The sequence below is a fragment of the Gobio gobio genome (assembly GCF_949357685.1).
Source record: "Gobio gobio genome assembly, chromosome: 2".
Taxonomy (NCBI): Eukaryota; Metazoa; Chordata; class Actinopteri; order Cypriniformes; family Gobionidae; genus Gobio; species Gobio gobio.
In genome coordinates, this window is record NC_137098.1 from 7021105 (window position 1) to 7041408 (window position 20304).

General features: G+C 38.1%; 1 protein-coding gene across 3 annotated transcripts; it reads left to right on the plus strand.

Moving 5' to 3' along the window:
• The first annotated feature begins 84 nt into the window (after positions 1-84).
• adgrg3 (adhesion G protein-coupled receptor G3) lies at positions 85-18781 on the plus strand. Of its 3 annotated transcripts, XM_079845368.1 has the most exons (12): positions 236-320; positions 528-582; positions 1542-1632; positions 1728-1889; positions 2011-2139; positions 2257-2305; positions 6566-6657; positions 6772-6887; positions 6987-7258; positions 7821-7917; positions 8001-8287; positions 17852-18781. In XM_079845368.1, the coding sequence occupies exons 1-12, from the start codon at positions 260-262 to the stop codon at positions 17974-17976; spliced, it is 1536 nt and encodes a 511-aa protein (XP_079701494.1). In that variant the 5' UTR covers positions 236-259; the 3' UTR covers positions 17977-18781. The 3 variants fall into 3 exon arrangements, with proteins under 3 accessions (XP_079701495.1, XP_079701496.1, XP_079701494.1); XM_079845369.1 differs by lacking the exon at positions 528-582 and having other exon boundaries at positions 85-379; positions 17852-18772; XM_079845370.1 differs by lacking the exons at positions 528-582; positions 2011-2139 and having other exon boundaries at positions 188-379; positions 17852-18772.
• The last annotated feature ends 1523 nt before the right edge of the window (positions 18782-20304 follow it).

Consider the following 20304-nt stretch of genomic DNA (forward strand, 5'->3'; position numbering starts at 1 on the left):
CAAATGTGTTTAATAGTTTCGTTTTATTGATTTTTTTTTTTATTCGGTTATTAGTAATGTCTGGCATGTTTTGACCTTAGCATCACATTATGTCTTGGTGTTGGTAAGTTTCCAGTTAAATGCGTCATGGCTCCTTACTTTGCAATGAAATGAATTTTAAAACGAATGTTACACAGGAAACCACAGCAACACACGAGAACTTTTCAGAGTGGTAGACACACACACGTTCACAAGAGGAATAGAGCATTCAGCAAGAGAAATGAGAGGCTTACACTGCTTAGTTCTTTGGATATTTTCCTACACAATACAGCCTGGAGCGTGTAAGTATGAATATGCACTACATTTTTACATTTCAGCTCTAAATTATAAATATAACCAAGTCATTTTAACTATAAAATAGATTATAATCATGTTTACACTGTTGTGACGTAGTAACATTGAATTAAATCTGTGTGTATAAGTACTGAGATCAAGATTTGGATTTGAATAAGTGATTACAAATACTATTTATCTCCCTGTGTTTCCAGGTATCCCTTGTCATTTGGTTTCCAAAGAGTGTATGGAACATTCTAATATTCCACGGTGAGTGTTGTTATCTAAAAATCTTGTAACAAGTTAAAATAAAAAAATACAAAATGGAAAGGATGGTTTGCAGGTAAAAATGTATAATGTTAAACGGTAACATTTTGGTAACACTTTTAACACAGTAAATTCTTTATTCATTGTCACTGTAATTAACACATTTTTGTTTAATGTGCTCAAAGAGTTAGATAATGCATTATCTAACTCATTATCCAAAACAACTTATTAACCGTAAATAGTTCTCACTTTAGATTAGGTCATAATTTTGGAAAATATTGGAAAATGTAGTTAATTATGTGCTTTAAACCAACCTTTATTAGACATTAATTACAATATTATTAAGAGTTCATTAAAATGTTTACAAATCCCTTAACTGTATCGCCAAAGCTAAACATAACCACTTTAATATGAAATACATACAAATACTCATAAGATCACATTGTTAAAATACATCAGTTAGGTTTAAGGGACAGAATATACAGTTTGTACAGTATAAAAATCATTATTTCTATTGAAAGTCTCCCTGTGTGTGTGTGTGTGTGTGTGTGTGTGTGTGTGTGTGTGTGTGTGTGTGTGTGTGTGTGTGTGTGTGTGTGTGTGTGTGTGTGTGTGTGTGTGTGTGTGTGTGTGTGTGTGTGTGTGTGTGTGTGTGTGTGTGTGTGTGTGTGTGTGTGTGGCCTGGTAAACCCTACGTTATGGGGACAAAATGTCCCCACAAAGATGGCAATATCCGAAAACCTCGTCCTTGTGGGGACATTTTTTGAGGAGAACATCTTATAAATCAGACTAAGATTTGCTAAAAATGCAGAATGTTTCCGGTGATGGGTAGGTTTAGGGGTAGTGTAGGGGGAAAGAATATACAGTTTATACAGTATAAAAAACATTATTACGTTTGCAAATAATTTATAAGTGCTTTGTTACTGTATACTTGTTATAAAGTGTTACGTATTTTTTTACAGGTGTATAGAAAGTGGAATGAGAAATTGCTCCTCCATAACACCTAGGTTCAAAACTCCAAACTATATATCTAAACAAATCTCCTCCGCAGAGGTAAGACTGATTGGAAGTTCAAAAATGTTGTGTCAGTAACATAGTCAGCGGTACAGGTCACGCACTAGATTGTGTCTTCACCTTTGTTTTTGCAGGCAACCCTCGATACAGAAAAAGGATTTATAATCCACATCTCTGACGAAGCATTACAGAGGAGCAGAAATGGACAGGGGGGAAACAATGATACAGAAGTGAATTTGATTGTGTCTCTTCTCAATGAGACCATATTCAGGGTCAGCAGCAGTTCAGACTCCAAGGTACACAAGAGTGCTGTATGTCTGTCCCTCAAAGCATTGCTTATTTGTCTTCTTTTGGGAACATCTGCATTTCATAACAGTTTTTTTCTCCTGATCATTTGTCATTGTGGTCTTGACACAGAAGAGAAATGACCCAAATGAGTCAGAGGCAATATTGCATGGGCAAAGAGTGTTGGGTGTTTGGCTTGGTGTGAAAGAAGTTCACAACCTTTCTCAGCCTATTCAGCTCATATTCAAGAATAGCAGTCTGGTGAGATGCTTTCACATTACCCCATAATGCAACTGTAAAAATACACCTTGGACATGTGTTTTTTATTTATCAACTGCCAATTTTCACTTCTGTAAAAGTGCAACTTTATTATTGCAGAATGAAAGAGGAATCTGTGTCTTCTGGCATCTCGATGAAAACGGTAGAGGTCAGTATGATTTTCACACCATCTTCAGAGCGGAAAATTAATTATTTGATTAAATTAAAACCTCTCTATATAAACTGAAACAAATGTACTATCCTCCAACATCTAGGCCAATCTCAAAAGCTGTGCTATTTGTGTGTGCATTAATTTGAAGAAATCATTTTTTCGCACTTCAGGCCCAAAGTAGCAGGATGGGTGCAGCCCCTAAGTATACACATTAGTCGTCAAAAATGTATGTTTTTTTTTAGTGGTTGATAGTTAAACCATTACACCAGTCCACAAAATGTAATCACAATCTAGTACCAATAGTAATTCATGTGTAAACACTCCTGTTCAAACCGCCCGCTCCAAGCAGGACTCGAACCCGGATCTGTCGGCATGAGAGTCGGATGCTCTAACAAGGAGGCTAAAGGCTGCAACCCCTAGCGTCAGTCGCTAGACCGTCTCTTGAGATCAGAGGAGTGAGGTTTACTCGCACAGCGACTACTAGCTGGCCTCCGTCACACTCACCCCCCTTAACCTCACTCCCCTCCGGGTCACGGCACCAAAGCAACCCCTCCTGTTCAAACCGCCCGCTCTAAGCGGGACTCAAACCCGGGTTCGTCAGCATGAGCGTTGGACGCTCTAGCAAGGAGGCTAAAGGCTGCAACCCCTAGCGTCAGTCGCTAGAGCATCTCTTGAGATCAGAGGAGTGAGGTTTACTCGCACAGCGACTACAAGCTGGCCTCCGTTACACTCACCCCCTTAAACCTCACTCCCATCCGGGTCACGGCACCAATGCAACCCCTCCTGTTCAAACCACCCACTCCAAGCGGGACTCGAACCCGGGTCCACCAGCATGAGCGTTGAACAGAGTTGGTTTACTCGCACAGCAACTACTAGCTGGCCTCTGTTACACATGCATGGGCGTCGGAACCATTGTATGTGGGGGACACGACCCACCCACTTTTTAAGACCAATGATATTGGACCCACACACTTTTTAAGACCAATGATATTGGACCCACACACTTTTTAAGACCAATGATATTGGACCCACACACTTTTTAAGACCAATGATATTGGACCCACACACTTTTACCGTCTCTAAATCAGCACGTCTGTTTACCTACCCCTAACCGAGAAAACACTTATTATTAAACACATGTTAGATGCTTTATTTCCACTTTTCTAATATTTTCTTCATTTTTATTGAAAATAAATGCCTTTCTAAAAAAATTATTTCTTACCCCTACACTATTGCTACTCTAAATGATTCACTGATTTCCGTTATTTTGTCTGGCCCAACCAGACGTTTAGTAAACAAGGTGGTTATTTGTACTCAATGTAAATGGCATCTACTCCATTTTTCTGAGAGAGGACCCACCAATTTTTTTTTTTCTTCCGACGCTCATGGTTACTAATTTTAAGCCTAACCTAAAAGCGCTACATTGGTGGTCTGAGCTGTTTGCACGACAGATCTTGTCACAGTTGTTGTTGTTGGTGCGTCCTACGATGTGAACAGAGGCCTATCCTTGAAGCACATGGCCGACCACAGGTGTCGCACACAAACTGGCTAGATGTTAGAGCGTTGAGCTTTCTGCGTCTCCGTTTGTCTACTGCAGTAGTGATGAGGCTGGCCTCAAAGGAGTGTATGGCAGTATGGTTTTCAACAGGAAAGTCTGTCATATTCAACGACTGTGGTTAAGGGTTGCTATTTTGAGTAACAAGGTTACCCAAGCCTGCTTATCCATGCTGTGAAAGTTAGTCTGCCCCGATGAATAATTTTCGTGGTCAACTGGTAGTCATTCATTTAAGCTATTAGTTGAGTTGTCACACCTTTATGATATTAATTTAATTACTTAAATATACTAAACCATAATAATGAGCATTTAAAATATGACATAAACACTCAAGCACACGCATAAACCAGCAGGACTTGAACCGGTGTTTCCGGCATGGAAGCGTCCTGGTTAGAGCGCACTTCTCATAATAGATCACAGCCTCTAATGTAAGCCGCTAGTGCGCCTCTTGAGGCCTGGGGAGTGAGGCTTACTTGTGGAACTTTTACTATAGAGACAGAATGACACGCGTCATAAGCTGAAGACCACGCCCACCGGGGGGGAAAACAATCAAACCGTCTCCTTTGACTTTGTATTGCGTGAAGGTGCCTCCTTGTCATTTCGGACTTATAACAAAAAAACTGAACAATATATAAAAGCTGATATGTGACAAAGTGTACAGCAAACAAGCTAAACAAAAGCCAGAACCAAAAACCCAGAACTTTTTATAAGCTGTTGAACCCAAAAACGAGCGTTTAAGGACAAAAAAGTGGATTCAGGCCACTGAGACAGAGCGTGACATGCTATATTACACTGAGAACTATGGCGACTAGAGGGGAACGTAATCAGCCACAGTAAATATAATATATAAAACGGACATTTGGATATTTGACTTAACAGTGACAAAATGTTTACTGAACACATAGACATATTGAGGCATACTGAGTGTCAGGATCCCAAAATTTAACCATTGTTCCTGCTGAAGCTTCACTTCGTATTGCCTGTATCCACTTTTATCTTCTTAAACGCTCATTTTTTTGGGTCGACAGCTTATAAAAACTTATTTCTGTGTTTTTTAGCTTGTTTGCTGTACACCTTGGGCCCTATCTTGCACCCAGCGCAATTGACTTTGTACACCGACGCATGTGTCATTCCTATTTTGCACCCGCGCAAAGCGCGCTTTTCCCTCCACAGAAGCACGTCGCTAAACTAGTGAATGAACTTGCGCTCCCTGGGCGGTTCAGCGCAAAAAAGGAGGCGTGTTCCGGCGCAAACAATCCCTGGTGCTATTTTGCTGTTCCATTAAACAATTGCGCCACTGACCAGAAAAAACCTAGTCTAAAGTCAGTGGCGCGTTGCGCGTTGTTCATTATGCTATTTTAAGGGCGCATGCTTGACCATAATGTATAGCGTGCACAACGCGCATACACTTTGCTCATGTAATCTACACAGATGCAACAGTTATTTTTGCAAATCATAAATTGTTACACTAAAAAAAATTAACACATGAGATGACGGAAATCATTGTGGTGTGCCACGAAGATGTGAAAAAATAGGCATAAATCTAGCTTACAAATGATTCAGGCTAATTGTAATAATTGAGGATAAGACCTGTTTGCCCAATAGTGGCAAGACATATAGGCCTATGTATATAAGGACATCTGACAAATTGGTTTGTCCGTCAAGAACCAGGAAAAAAAATCGACTGAAAAACTGAAAAAACTGAAAGACTGAAAAAAAAAAGACTGTGAAATCACCTTTACCATAATGTACAACATTACAACTTCACTTCTCTGTCTTTCACTGCTCTTACAAGAACATCAGTCTCCTCGGCTGTGAACCGCTCCTGGCGTGCGCCTGGTAAATACGCCATAATAATAGCAATCCATAATGGAACTTGCGCACCTGCTTTTAAAGGGAATGTTGGATGACGCTCGGATTGGTTTATTCACGTTACGCCCAAACCACACCTATGAATAATGAAGCTACTTCAGACCAACCCATTTTAGATTTGCGCCGGGCGCAAGAGCCATTTATCCCGCCGGGAAAATAGCAACAGCGCCGAGACCCGCCCACAAAGTTACTTGCGCTTCGCGCTTTGACACTTGCGTTTCAGATCGTTAAAATAGGGCCCCTTGTCACATATCAGCTTTTAGACATTGTTCTGTTTTTTGTTATAAGTCCGAAATGACAATGAGGCAACCTCATGCAATGCAAAGTCAATGGAGAGCGTTTGATTGTCCCCCCCGGTGTGTCTCTATAGCTGGCCATTCTAAACATCACTTCCATCCGCGCCCATATAAAGTGGCTAACTTTAGACTACTAACATTTTTTCAACGGTAAGCCATGTTTGAGGTCGATGAATGATAGGCGAACGTTTGGACATAAATACCTCATGGACTTCGCCACTTCATGTGATTTTTAAAAAAAGAAATTTAACCAACTGACCAATTAAAATTTGGTCGATCAAGCCTCTTCTCGTCAACTAACGTTTAGTTGCTATTAGCGGGCAACCCTAAATAGGGGGGTCTCTGTTGTGTCGGTCTGAGGTTGAAAGTCAAGATCTGTATCTGTAGCATCTGCATCTGTTTTCTGACAATGACCTATTTTGTAACTGTTATTATGAGAGTAAAAAGCTAATGTCATTATTTACAGACAGTTCTCATTTGAATAGATGTTGTGGCATTGACTTACTGTACATGCAATGTGTGTGTGTTTGTCAGGTAACTGGAGTACAGATGGCTGTAAGACTAGCATTGACGATGGCGACATTGTATGCAGTTGTAATCATCTGAGCTTTTTTGCATTGCTCATTGTAAGTGCATTTGCCACATGATGGCCTTCGGTCACCTTTTTTGGCTTTTAGATTAAACTTGGCTGTTCATGACTCATTTAAAATGCACTTTTTTGCCCTCATTGTTTCTGAAAGAGTCCTCAAGTTCCTGAAGAGTCCCATATTGTCCATCTCAACTACATTTCATACGTTGGCTCTGCCCTTTCAATAGCATTTACAGGCCTTATGATTGTCATGTTTCTGTGTCAAAGGTAAGCTTATTATTAAATCGGATATTTTAGACACCTGACGGTTACAGAATGAGATGTTCTGTGGTACATATGTATTATCTCTCACCATCTACCCAACAGGAAGAAGCAATGCGAGCATTCAGTCTTCATTCATGTACAGCTCTCAGGTTCCTTGTTCTTGCTGCACATCTCGTTCTTGTGCAGTGTGTGGTTTTCGGGACAGAGAGTCCCTGACTCAGCGTGTGAGGCTCTAGGACTTCTCCTACACTGGTGCCTTTTAGCCACGTTCACTTGGACAGCCATTGAGGGCTTCAACCTGTACCTGCTGCTGGTGCGGGTCTTCAACATCTACATCAAGAGATACCTGCTTAAACTAAGTCTTGTGGGATGGGGTGAGTTCAAATTCACATTCTGAAGTCAATAAACACTATTCACACATTACTCATGGGCCCTACGATTTCCGCTATGCAGTGGACGGAATCACAGAATCCAGCCCAGGGCTCGACATTAACGCTTGTCCGGGACAAGTGGATTTTTTGAAGGGGCAAGTGAAAGATAATTTTACTTGCCCGACCGGACAAGTACACTCTTAAAAATAAAGGTTCCAGGAAGAACCAAAAAGGGTTTTTCACGGCGATGCCATAGAAGAACCATTTTAGGTTTGAAAATTAAACAGTCACCCCCCTTTTTGAGAATACACATGAAAATGCACCATCCAAACTTAAACCCACTTCCTTTCCTTCAAATTTAAATTGTAATTCCGTGTCAATCGTGGAATCGAATTCAGTTCAGGTGCGTTCAATGTAAGAAGAAGAGCATGCAGGACATTCTGATGAACAACGGTTTTAACAGACATGAGGATGAGTAAATGATGACAGACTTTGCGATTCGTTTGGGTGAACTGACATTTAAATGTGTATTAGATCTATTTACTGTATGAATCTTTTCCTATAGGTGTCCCCACGCTTACAGTGATGATATGCGGTGTGACTAAAGCCTATGGCGAAAATCCCTTTTACAAGGATAAAGAAAACTCAACAGACAAACATCTGTAAGTTCAATCTATTCAAAAATGACAATGCATTTCTACTTCCCTGGCATCTCTCAGGCCTGTAACAGCTTCTCATGGTTTAGATGCTGGGTGACCTCACAGACGGTGAGCTACATCACAGTGAACGGGTATCTCGGGCTGGTGCTGCTCTTTAACATGGCTATGCTGGTGGTGGTGATGGTTAAGATGCGTCAGTTAAGATCACAGGCTCTTCAGTTTAAAGACCATCAGAGGAGGGCATGGAAAGACTGGGTGTCTCTACTCGGGCTCTGCTGTGTTCTGGGCGTGCCCTGGGGTCTGGCCTTCTCCACCCATGGCCCAATGAGTCTCCCTTCGGTCTATATTTTCACCATTCTCAACAGTTTTCAGGGTAAGAACTTGTTGCAGTGTTCATTGGAACTAAAGCTTGTGTAGTCAATCATATATAGGCCTAACTGGCACTTTCATCAACAGGGTACAAGGGTTTTTTTTTGTCTTTTGAGTGAAAACTATCATATTATAGCATGAAAAGTATACAAACTTTAAAGGTACATTCGGGGTTAAATAGGATAAATAGTGATGAAAGCCAAATTATAAACTTTAATGAAAGTATATTTACTGAGTGATCCACTATTTTGTAAAGGGGGGTTAAAATACGATTTTCACCTGAGAAGCCAAATTACAGGGGGTAAAAATGGCTTTAGAAAGATGATAGCATTATTATTTTATTTTCACACAGAGATTGGTATGTCTATTATTAAAATCTGTTGACTTTAGCAATCTTTGTTGCATTATATGCCAACGGTGACAGTTCGAAAATGATGGAAAAGCACTTCTGGTGTTTTTTGCCCCAAGTTTGCACGCCTGAAACTCAAATAGTATTAAAGATATCTTAATATCCTTTTAGATGTTGGTTTTTAATAAACATGTCTTTGGGTATCTCCGTTTTAAAGGCCCTATGTTGTTCAATCCGAGAGATACGGAGGTCTTAATATGGCTCCATGAGTCATTTGGTCAACTACACATTGAGTGGCCAAAAACCAAAAGTGGGTCACTTTGCATATACAGCTGATGCTTTTATCTTTTAAAGATAAAACAAATAATGTTGAAACTAGAAATGTGTCTTGTTTCCCTCTCTGAGTGCCAAAAATACACTGAAATGCTCAAGTTGAGGCACATTAACTTGCTCTTAAATGTGTATTCATAAGAATCTATGTTTGAATCAGTTTCAGAGATATTTGAAAGAAGGTATATTGTTCATTTTAACAGCTTCTGAAGCTAGCAAAAGTTCAAATACACAGTAAAGTAACTACATGTTACCGCTTTGACATCCCAATATCTCTGGGACTGAACCATGTTGGGCCTTGAAAATGAAGATACCAAAAGAAAATTTAAGAACTAGAATCAAGAAGGATATTAAGATATATTTAATGCTTTTTGAGTTACAGGCACACAAACTTTGGGAAAAGAGTATTAACGGCACTCAGACAGATAAGATATTGTGCTTATAGAAAAAAAAACGAGATACATTTCTAGTTTCAACATTATTTGTTGTTCAGAAATTCCTCTTTAAAAGAAAAAAAAAACCATCAGCTTTATATGCAAAGTGACCCACATTTGGTTTTTGACCACTGAAAATGTGTACAATTGACTCTTGGGCCCACATTGAGATCTCCATATTTGGGATTGAAGCACACAGGGCCTTTCAAATAAAGATGCCTAAAGAAATGTTTATTAAAAACCAAATTATAAAAGGATATTAAGATATCTTGAATACTTCTTGAGTTACACAGGGTCTCCAAACTCAGTCCTGGAGGGCCACTGTCCTGCAGAGTTTAGCTCAAACCCCAATTAAACACACCTGAAACAGCTAATCAGTGTCTTACAAGCATAGATATACATAATAAAGGCTAGATGTCTTACGGCGGAGTCTCTAACGCCATCACCGGTCGGCCATCTTGTCACAGGCAAGGCGGGCTCTGTGGTACCTGATGATCTGCACCAACACAAATACTCTTATCTCGCTGAAATCTTGACGGATTTACAAATGGTTTGTTTTCTTACAAACGTTATTAAGGTGGCTATAATTCTGGATGCTTGAATAAATTATTAATAATTATTCATAAGTATGCAGTGTCATAACTACATCTTTGACGTTTATAACAAATCAAACAGTTTGAAAATCAGTAGAAAATTGAGCAAGTTGTGGTTATTTAAAAAGTACATGCACCATTAAAACACAATGTTATGAGTGAGCGAGCTGCCTGTAGCCGCGTTTCCATTACAGATTTGCGCAAAACTCTTGCGATATTTTCTAAAAGTCGACAAAAAAATATTGCGAAATGACAGTGTTTCCATTAACTGATGTTATGCGACTAAAACATTTTTTTTCCTCTCGTGATAAATCATTCCAAAAATCATGCTACGTATGTTATTAGGTTTATGTATATCCCAGCCACCGCACGCCATTATTATTAATGGAAAGAGACGTGCGTGTTATAGCACTGATGGCAAGGAAAGCACCTTATACTTGAGCGGCACATATGAGGTGTTATGATAAATTGTGGCATTTTATATTCTATTGTTTTTTTTTATGAGTTTAATAAAGAACTCGTCTTCTGTCCAAACATACCATCATCTGTAAAGAATGATTGACTTTTACATACGCCAGGCGCATTGCCACATACAGAGACGAGCGAAAAGTTTGAATTTGCATGGTGGTAACTCAACGTTTTTTTTACCACTTCGTTATTTTGGCTCGGAATTTTGTTTTTTGGAAATATAAACTGAATTTAGAAATGCTTTTGAAATTAAAAACTTTGCGTTTAATAAACAAAATATATTTTTAAAATGAAGACAGCGTTTGGAGTGGAGTGCAAAATAAGCTGTTCCCTGAGTCCACGGCCTTTGCTGTTATCGTGAATGTACACAAATAAAAGTAGACAGTTTATAGTTTATAATTATGTCTTGCACTTATCTGTATGGCTAAAAATGACGGAGTATTTTAAGTTTCCGCTGGAATAAGGAAAAAATTCATCAAAAGGCGACAACGACTTCGTCGTAAAGAGGGTTAAAGAAAACGTAGCCTATTTAGTTTCATATAGTTAGGCTATGTCTAAATATTATAATCTTTTAATTTCATATGCTGATTATGAAAAGTGAGCAGCATGAGTAAGACAACATAATCAGATGCGCATATGTCTGGAGACATGGATTTTGAACACAATTGAATTGTGTTTTCTAGAAAGTCTTTCTTTAAAATTAATTTCGTTTTGTATAAATTGTATTTTAATTTTGATCAATGTTTAATCAACTATTTGGCTGTAGGCTATATTTAATAAATAAGAAGCAAACCAAGATCGTCGGGAATGGATAGACCTAGTCTTTAAGAAAGGCTGAAACTATAGCGTCTTTCTGTTTTAATAAATTTCTTGAATATATGTCATAATTACAGGCCTATAGATAGTTATGATATTTGTGGTTGCACCGGGGTCCGTCATTATAAAGTTACGCCACTTTCCTTATTAGGAGAAAATATATGTCGTTTTAACGACATAAGATCTCGTACATACTTGAGTGGAAAAATGTAGGCCCTATGTGAGAGCAATGCGTGACAGTACCAGGTGACCTGTAAATGCGAAAAAGCTGTTTCCATTGCAGTTTTGCGAAAATTTCCTTTTTCGAATTGCCTGAAAAACCACCTCATGCGAGCGTAAAAACCTTTTTGCGATATATGGGAGTTTTTGCAAAATTGATGCGTTTCCATTGGGCGTATTTTCAATTCGCAATTTCAATTTGCGCAATTTGAAGGGTAATCGAAACGCGGCTTGTGACAAGATGGCCGCCAGGTGCGGACGTCAACCTCCATTGGCCAGCAGCACGGACGAGACATCTAGCCTTCTATGCTTACAAGGGCCTAGTAAGACCTTAATTAGCTGTTTCAGGTGTGTTTAATTGGGGTTGGAGCTAAAGTCTGCAGGACAGTGGCCCTCCAGGACTGAGTTTGGAGACCCCTGGGTTACAGGCATACAAACCTGGGGCAAAAAACACTTTTCCCCATTTTTGAACTGTCGCCGTTGGCATATAATGAGACAAAGATGGCTAAAGTCAACAGATTTTACTGACAGACTTACCAATCTCTGTGAAAATAAATGAATGATGCTGCCATCTTTCTGAAGTCATTTGTACCCCCTGTAATTTGGCTCCAAATCTCATCTGAAACTTGTCATTTTGACCCCCCTCTACAAAACAGTGGATCACTCAGTAAATATACATCCATGACATTTAATATCTTGGCGTTCTTCTTCATTTATGTATTTCTTTCATCAAAAAAAAAAAAGATCAAAAACCTACATTTTTAGGTGAGGACCTCTGGTTGAGTTGACATGGAGTGACCCCATATCAAAATCTTATTATGGAATCCCCGAGATGTTCCTCTAATAAATCAGAAGTAATCTTTCAGATATTGTGCTCAAAGGGGAAATGGCACATGTATTTGTGCTGCTTGTGCAGTGATGGAGCCAGAGGGGTGTCTGGGTGACATTGGGGTCAAACCTAACCCTACCCATACCTTTTCTCTAAAATCAGAGGGAAATGATAAGTGAATAGCCTGGTTGTAAGAATAAACATGACATAAACTGTAAACTTGTCCCTCAAATCTGATTGGTTGATCTAGAGATGTTGATCCAGGAACATGTTGGTCTTGGTGAAATCACATTCACGGTGGCACTTGACACCCCTGACATCTGACTGGCCATCCCAAAATGTAATTTCATCATTTAATTTCACCTTATTGGAAAAAAGGCATTTATTTTAGCCTTCAACCTGACAACACGACACAGCCAACTCTGCATTCAGCGTGAGACTCAAGTCAAGTCAAGTCAACTTTATTTATATAGCGCTTTTAACAATGTAGATTGTTTCAAAGCAGCTTTACAGTGTTAAACAGGAAAATAATGCAACATAATTTTAATCAGCTGTATAGCCATTCTGGAAACATTTCAAGTATCATACAGTGACAGTGTGGGCGTTAGATCAATAATTCGATCAGTAATTTAGTTTAAATGGTTAATTTAGTTTAAATTTTTCAACTAAACATCGAAATTAATCTAAATAATAATTTCCCCAACTGAGCACGCCAAGCCAGAGGCAACAGTGGCAAGGAAACCAAAACCCCATTAGGTGACCTAATGGAGAAAAATAAACCTTGGGAGAAACCAGGCTCAGTCGGGGTGCCAGTTCTCACACAATTGACGCTACCAGTTTCACACGCAGAGAAAACCAGACATGACACTGATAACAAGTCTTATGTTATCACTCAATCAGTGTTTCAACCGCGGAAAGACATGAGTAAAACAGCTTGTAAACAATGTCACGTACGTTGCATTTATCTCAGAAGAAATCTTCTCTATAGTTAATCAGAAAAATGTAATCTAGAGAGGAGCATTTGCAAAAGAAAATGCACTGTCCTTATTATAAAAACAGTCTTCTGTGCAATCGAATACAAATCAGTTGCTAATTTTAACCTTTAATAACAGGGTTCCCTGTATAAAGTAAAAGATTTTAACTTTTAACTTAGTCTTTAAAACTGTTTTTAAACTGCACATGTGTTTTAAAAAAGCCTGTGTTCAGTAGTGTTGGGTGTGATGCATGACTGTAATTTAATTACCTAAAGTAAGGGATTACTCTTAAATTTGACTCTTACACTTTGTTTTAAGGTGACGGTTACATTGTACTTGCTCAAATAAGTACTGAGTAATATTAATGAAGTACATACTTTACTATACAGTTAGGGTAAGGGTTAGTATATCCTCCTGGGACCCAGGAATAGACTTTTGTCCACTGTGGTGGACATTATATTTTAGTGAATTTCTCGGAAATTTCACAGTCTGGATGTCCTGTAAAGAGCACATTTGGGGCTTTGCAGAGATCCCAAATGTTTGGAGGTTTCACCAGGACAACAACTTCTTCTTGGTCTTTAAAAACGGCTGACATTAATGTTTAACACTCTTATGGAAATATGATCATATTTTGTAATTATAATTTAAATCGGATTCAATTTCAAATTGTTTGTTATAAATCAACATCTCAGGAAAATGTTATGGGGTTTCTAATCAAAATATGACTTTCTGTTACAAAACAGGGCATTGATTTCATAAATGTCCACTGTAGTGGACGCCAGGACTTAAATCATGTTTATCAGGCATTTTGGAGACATAACAAGTGAATAGGGAAAGAAATTACATATCAATATTCCTAGGAAATATGAGATATTTTTGTGAAAATGTTACCAATTATTCCTCCCATTATTACACTTCTATTTTCATTACATGTTGCACCAAGAACACATTAAAATACAAATTAGATGCAGTGTATAGATACATTGTGTTGGACGGGAAAATCCAACTATGGCCATTTTACCCACATAAACTGCATAAAGTAAAATAGTATATCAATGCATTCCGTTATATCTTTCATAATATAGTTCAGAATCATCTTTAAACAAAGTTTGTAAAAAAAAATCCTGAAACCTTAAAATTGATTGGTGAATGAAAAATAAATGTTTTTGCCTATACATGCAATTTCATGTCATTTAATTTTTTTAACAACTGAGTCCTGGTGTCAACTATTGACATGTTATTACAATAGTAAGGACATCTTAAAAGTCACCTTAAGATAAAGTGTTACAGTCACTTCTGATGTAATTGCATTAAATACTGTATAGACTAAACAATTATAAAACAGTAGTGGATTTTACAAACATTTGGACTTTATTTTCTGACCCAAATTTTTTAAAATAAAAAATGTTAAAAATCGTAGCTTCATTGGAATGGTCCGAAACTTGGGGACTTTATTGGTACTTGGTATATGAACACCCAAAGAAATTGGGGACAGGATTTTAAAAGTCTAAGTGGTCGTAAAAAAAATTGTCACACTCAGGACCTTCGGTCCAAAAATGACCCCCATAGGAAATGAATGGGAAATTGGCAAAAATATGAAAATACAGAGTTTTTTTGTGCATTCAATCTACAAATCAGCCAGGATGCAGAAAAAAAGGGCTCAACAGTGAAGGGGTGAATCTCTAAAACATCAAGAGTGCAAAACAGACAAAAAAACTCTCTCACACACACACACACACAAACACAATTAGCTTTTGGAATGGCACGCGTTAATTTGTGTGTGCGTGTGTTTTTGTGTGTATAAGTGTGTGTGTGAGTTTTTTTGTCTGTTTTGCACTCTTGATGTTTTAGAGATCCCCCCCTTCACTGTTGAGTCCTTTTTTTCTGCATCCTGGCTGATTTGTAGATTGTATGCACAAAAAAAATAATTTCCCATTCATTTCCTATGGGGGTCATTTTTGACCCGAAGGTCCAGAGTGTGACTATTTTTTTTAACGACCACTTAGACTTTTCAAATCCTGTCCCCAATTTTTTTGGGGTGTTCATATACCAATTACCAATAAAGTCACCAAGTTTCGGACCATTACGATGAAGCTGTGATTTTTTTATTTATTTATAAAACGCAAGATCCACTATAGTGGTAAAAATGTGCTATTGCATGATAAAAATGCTCAATGTGTCCACCGGATGGCACCGATCTCATTTAAAAAATTGCTTTCATGAGGCGTAGGCTTGACTCTAAAATGAAATACAGCTTTAATAAAAAAATAAAAATAAAAAAATATTTATATATACTGTATATATATAAGTTTTTTATTATATTCAATGGGAAAAAATGGGTCATAATTATTGCATAAATATTAATAAAAAATCATAAAATGATCTCAAAACACCCAAAAAGAAAAGAAAAAATATTATTCATCAAAAATATATTTCATTGATTTTACTCAAATCTTTTTTATCTTAATCCCACCCTCCGGGTCATTTTTGACCCGAAGGTCCTGAGTGTGACCCATAAATGAAGAACAATAAATATATAATTTAGTTAAATATATAATTACACTGTAACAATGACACCTTAAAATAAAATGTAACTTTGGTCAATTCAAGAAAATGTTTTGCGATTTTATATTATTTATTTAAAAGACCGGCTTCATGTCAATCCTTGTATTGTTCAGCGGGTTGAGGTTGATACAGGAGTTAGAAAGGTTACACTTTATTTTAAGGTGTCACTGTTGGTGGGGGGTTCGTGCGTATAATACGCCATAAACTGCGTATCATATGCACTCCAACATTCCACGACATTGCAAGGTTTGTTAACTCTCCTTATAGAACAAAGAATGTGCATCAGGCGAGTTTTAATCTTTTACATTTTTAATGAATCTATGAAGCCTCTGTAAACTGTATCGTTATATATTAGGCTAATTTTTATATTACAATGCTAGCTTACTTTATTGTAAATGACAAAGTCTGTCACTGCTAAGTGAAGTTCACAACATAATTTTGGGAGAAGTGAACCCATCTAATCTTTCAATCAACTGCTAAGCATATAAGCAGCCTCCTCCTTCAGGCATCAGTCGTTTTACATCCCTCCACCTCCCCAGCTCCACCTACTTACATTCATGTTTACCTTTCTCTTCTTCCTAGCACTAGTAGTCCCTGGGGGGTAAATCTAAGCTTGAGTAGAAGCGGCTTCCTCGAGCCCCTCCACCGCGGACAGCAAGCTAAATACGCTTAAACCTTATCAGCTAAAGAGTAGATGGGTAAACGAACTCGTGAAATGCCCGATATATTCAACTACAGATGTTGCATCCATTGATTCCGCCATGTTTCTCACTGACACGCCCTCAACTCGTACAGGTATGAACTTCCCACTGGTATTTATGACTTTGTGGTGGCGTTCATGAGACACATCTGAACCGTAAAGAGTCCAGGCAATGGATTATGTGAAATGCAGTTTCACGGTGGGAAAGCAAAGGAGTCCGGAGGAGTGCCCTCTGGTGGCGCTCATGGGCACTCCGGCTGGTGGATGTTCACAAGTTAAAGGGTTAGTTCACCCAAAAATGAAAATTCTGTCATTAATTACTCACCCTCATGTCGTTCGACACCCGTCAGACCTCCGTTCATCTTCGGAACAGAAATGAAGATATTTTAGTTGAAATCTGATGGCTCTGAAAGGCCTCCATTGGCACAATGCACGGTTCACTCTCAAGACCCTTAAAAGCTACTAAAGACGTCGTTACAAAGTCCATCTCACTACAGTGGTTCTAAAATAACTTTATGAATCGGCGAGAATAGTTTTTGTGCGCAAAAAAACCCTAAATAACGACTTACATAGTGATGACGATTTCAAAACAAGGCATCATGAAGCTTCGAAGTGTTATGAATCAGTGAGTCGATTCAGCGGTTTGAATCGCCAAATTTCAGCAGTTTGGCGGTTTGACACGCGATCCGAATCATGATTCGACTCACTGACTCATAACGCTTCGAAGCTTCATGAGGCCGTGTTTTGAAATCGTCATCACTATGTAAGTCGTTATTTAGGGTTTTTTTGCGCACAAAAACTATTCTCGCCGATTCATAAAGTTATTGTAGAACCACTGTAGTGAGATGGACTTTGTAACGCCGTCTTTAGTACCTTTTAAGGGTCTTGAGAGTGAACCGTGCATTGAGCCAATGGAGGCCTTTCAGAGCCATCAGATTTCAACTAAAATATCTTCATTTGTGTTCTGAAGATGAACGGAGGTCTGACGGGTGTCGAACGACATGAGGGTGAGTAATTAATGACAGAATTTTCATGTTTGGGTGAACTAACCCTTTAAATGAAAAATAAAACAGCACATCATTTATTGTTTTGACCTTGTGAGGTGGACGAACAACATTTTCCTTTCACTGACCATGTGTTGAAAAATGTGAAGGCCTGTTTTGTACCCTTTCTGCATGAAGTGCCAGTTCTTTATTTGTTAGATTTGTGTTTTTGGCCCTAAATGAAGAAGGGCTCTTGATGAAACCAATACAAAAAGTGTAACATGCATCATGTTCTTTTCATCCTCTAGGTATCTTTGTTTTCTTGTGGTTTTTGACTCTCACATGTCAAACACGGAAAGAGAAACAAATCTCGTCTAAAGGCACCATTCAGGTCAGCTTCCAGAGCAATGAAGATTATGTGACTACAAGATAACAGCAGCTGTATGGTGGAGTCCACCCTACATCAAAACCTTTTTTTTTTTTTTGGTATTTTAATCGTTTGGATGTTTGTGGTTTTTAAACTGGGATCCGCAGAGCCTCGGGAGACCACAAGGGGGCGCTATAGGGAATCTGCATATAGTTATAATGGGGTGGGGGGGGGGGTATTTATTTGGGGTAATTAAGTGTTGATCTATCCTTTATGTAAGTATATTCCAGAATAGTTGTTTTCATTGTCGTCGTCTCCTCTGGCTTCCTTACTGACAGCTTTAATACTGATCGGTGTAAAGCAGTATAAACAATATTCATTGTGAAAAATGCAAATAAATAAATCTAAAAATGTTGGGAATGGAACTGAATCAACACTTAACTGACTTCCTTCAGATGAATGACAGCCGAAATGCACTGTAAAGCAATATTGAAACAATCTGTATGTATATCACGCTATATAAATAAAGATGTAGGCTAATATGAAATAGGCTATTTTCGCTGCTAGATGTCAAAACACTGACGCCTTGCTTTTATTCTGAAGACGAGCGCTTCCGCTTCTGTTTTATCATATTACACACATTAGAGTGTGTTGAAAGTTGTGTTATAAAACTACTCTGTGTGTTCGCTCGGCGGCTACTATGAGACACTTGTCGAAAGGTAAAACATGGGACTCGCTGTAAATCAAGAAAACAAGATTTAAGACTAACTGTGTTGAGTTGTAGAACAATTATTCGTTTTCTGTCTATGAATGTCTCCAAACAGTTTTCTCCCATGTCTAATAAAACACATAATAAAGAGTCGTTGGTGTTTCCATGGTTTCCACAAATAAACTGAGGGTAACGCGGATGATGTCATTGATAGGCAATGCACGGACACGTGTCCTGGTTAAAATTTCTTATTTCTCTGAATTTAAACATTCTTGGAAACATTTGGGATAATGTGAGTACACAAGTCACATATAACATTGTTCTAGTGGTTTTTGGATATTTGAATCCAAAAATCGTATTGTGCCTTTAACTTGACTGATAAAATAACACCTTGATAGTACAATGACAAAAGTCAATAATTGTCAGGAAACATCATTCATTTTGTGGATTTTATCACACACATATACAGTGAACGGGTGTTTACAGGACAGCACTAAAACATCTGATGGTCACTCAGAGAGGTAATAACTCCATCTAGTGTACAGAAAGCACAATCGCGGCAGTTCAGCAGTCTATGGAAGTCACGGAATAAACGGATAAAAAAGGGTAAAAAAGGGTCGAGTTTATATCTCACAATTCTGACTTTTTTCTCGTAATTCCGAGTTTTTATTTTACGATTCCGAGAAGAAAAATCGGAATTGCAAGATTTAAACTCGATATTCTCAGAATTGCGAGTTTATAGCCCCCCCCCCCCCCCCCCCCCCCCCCCGAATCATGATGATGCGAGTTATAAAACCCGAATTGAGAGATATAGGACTAATGCATTATGCCCCCATGAACAGCTTATGTGAATATTTTGTAGATCTGTTTACATCAAATTCATGCTTTTATGGTAGGATGTCATTAGTCAAGTCTTTCTTGCAACCATAAACGTCTGTAATGCTTTATAAGGCGGTATTCTGTGAAAAATGAATACCGATTCTGACATGCAATGGCACAAGACATTGTTTTTCCTGTTTTTTTCCCCCCTGTTTTTCCACAGTGCGCGGGCAACTGGCGTGACGTAACTGTGACGTCTACAATACGAGTTTATTCCGCGTTTTATGATTGAATATAAAATTAATATTGACACAAGATGCTCATTTTGCCATGGTCACACAGAAACTGTTTATTAGTATTGGTCATGTTTCTGAGCAATTATGGAAAAATAATGACACATTTATTAAAGATAAATATCCAGCAAAATCTGTAACCTTTAAAGACATTATTTGTTGGATACTTTGGACTCTGACCACACTAAAAACAAAGCTTGCATTGTTATAAATCTAACCAATTTTTATTTTTAAAAGAATTTAAAATGTACCTTAACACTATTTCATCCTCGGAAAATAAGAAAGCAAGTAAAACAACCTCAATTTGTAATGACTTTAATTTGTAGCTATACTAGTCTAACTGATGTATAAAATAATCCTTTTTTCCCACCTTTTCCTATTTTTCCTTTGTTATTTTTCTTTTTTTTAGCAAATCATTGTGAACTTTGTTTCCCTTCTCCTCTGTATGTTCAGATGACCATTGTTGATACATTTTGCAAAGTTATATCAATAACATCATCTCTACTGTTTGCAATCAATAAACAACAACAACAAAAACAACAACAACAACAACAACAACAACAAGTTTATGCT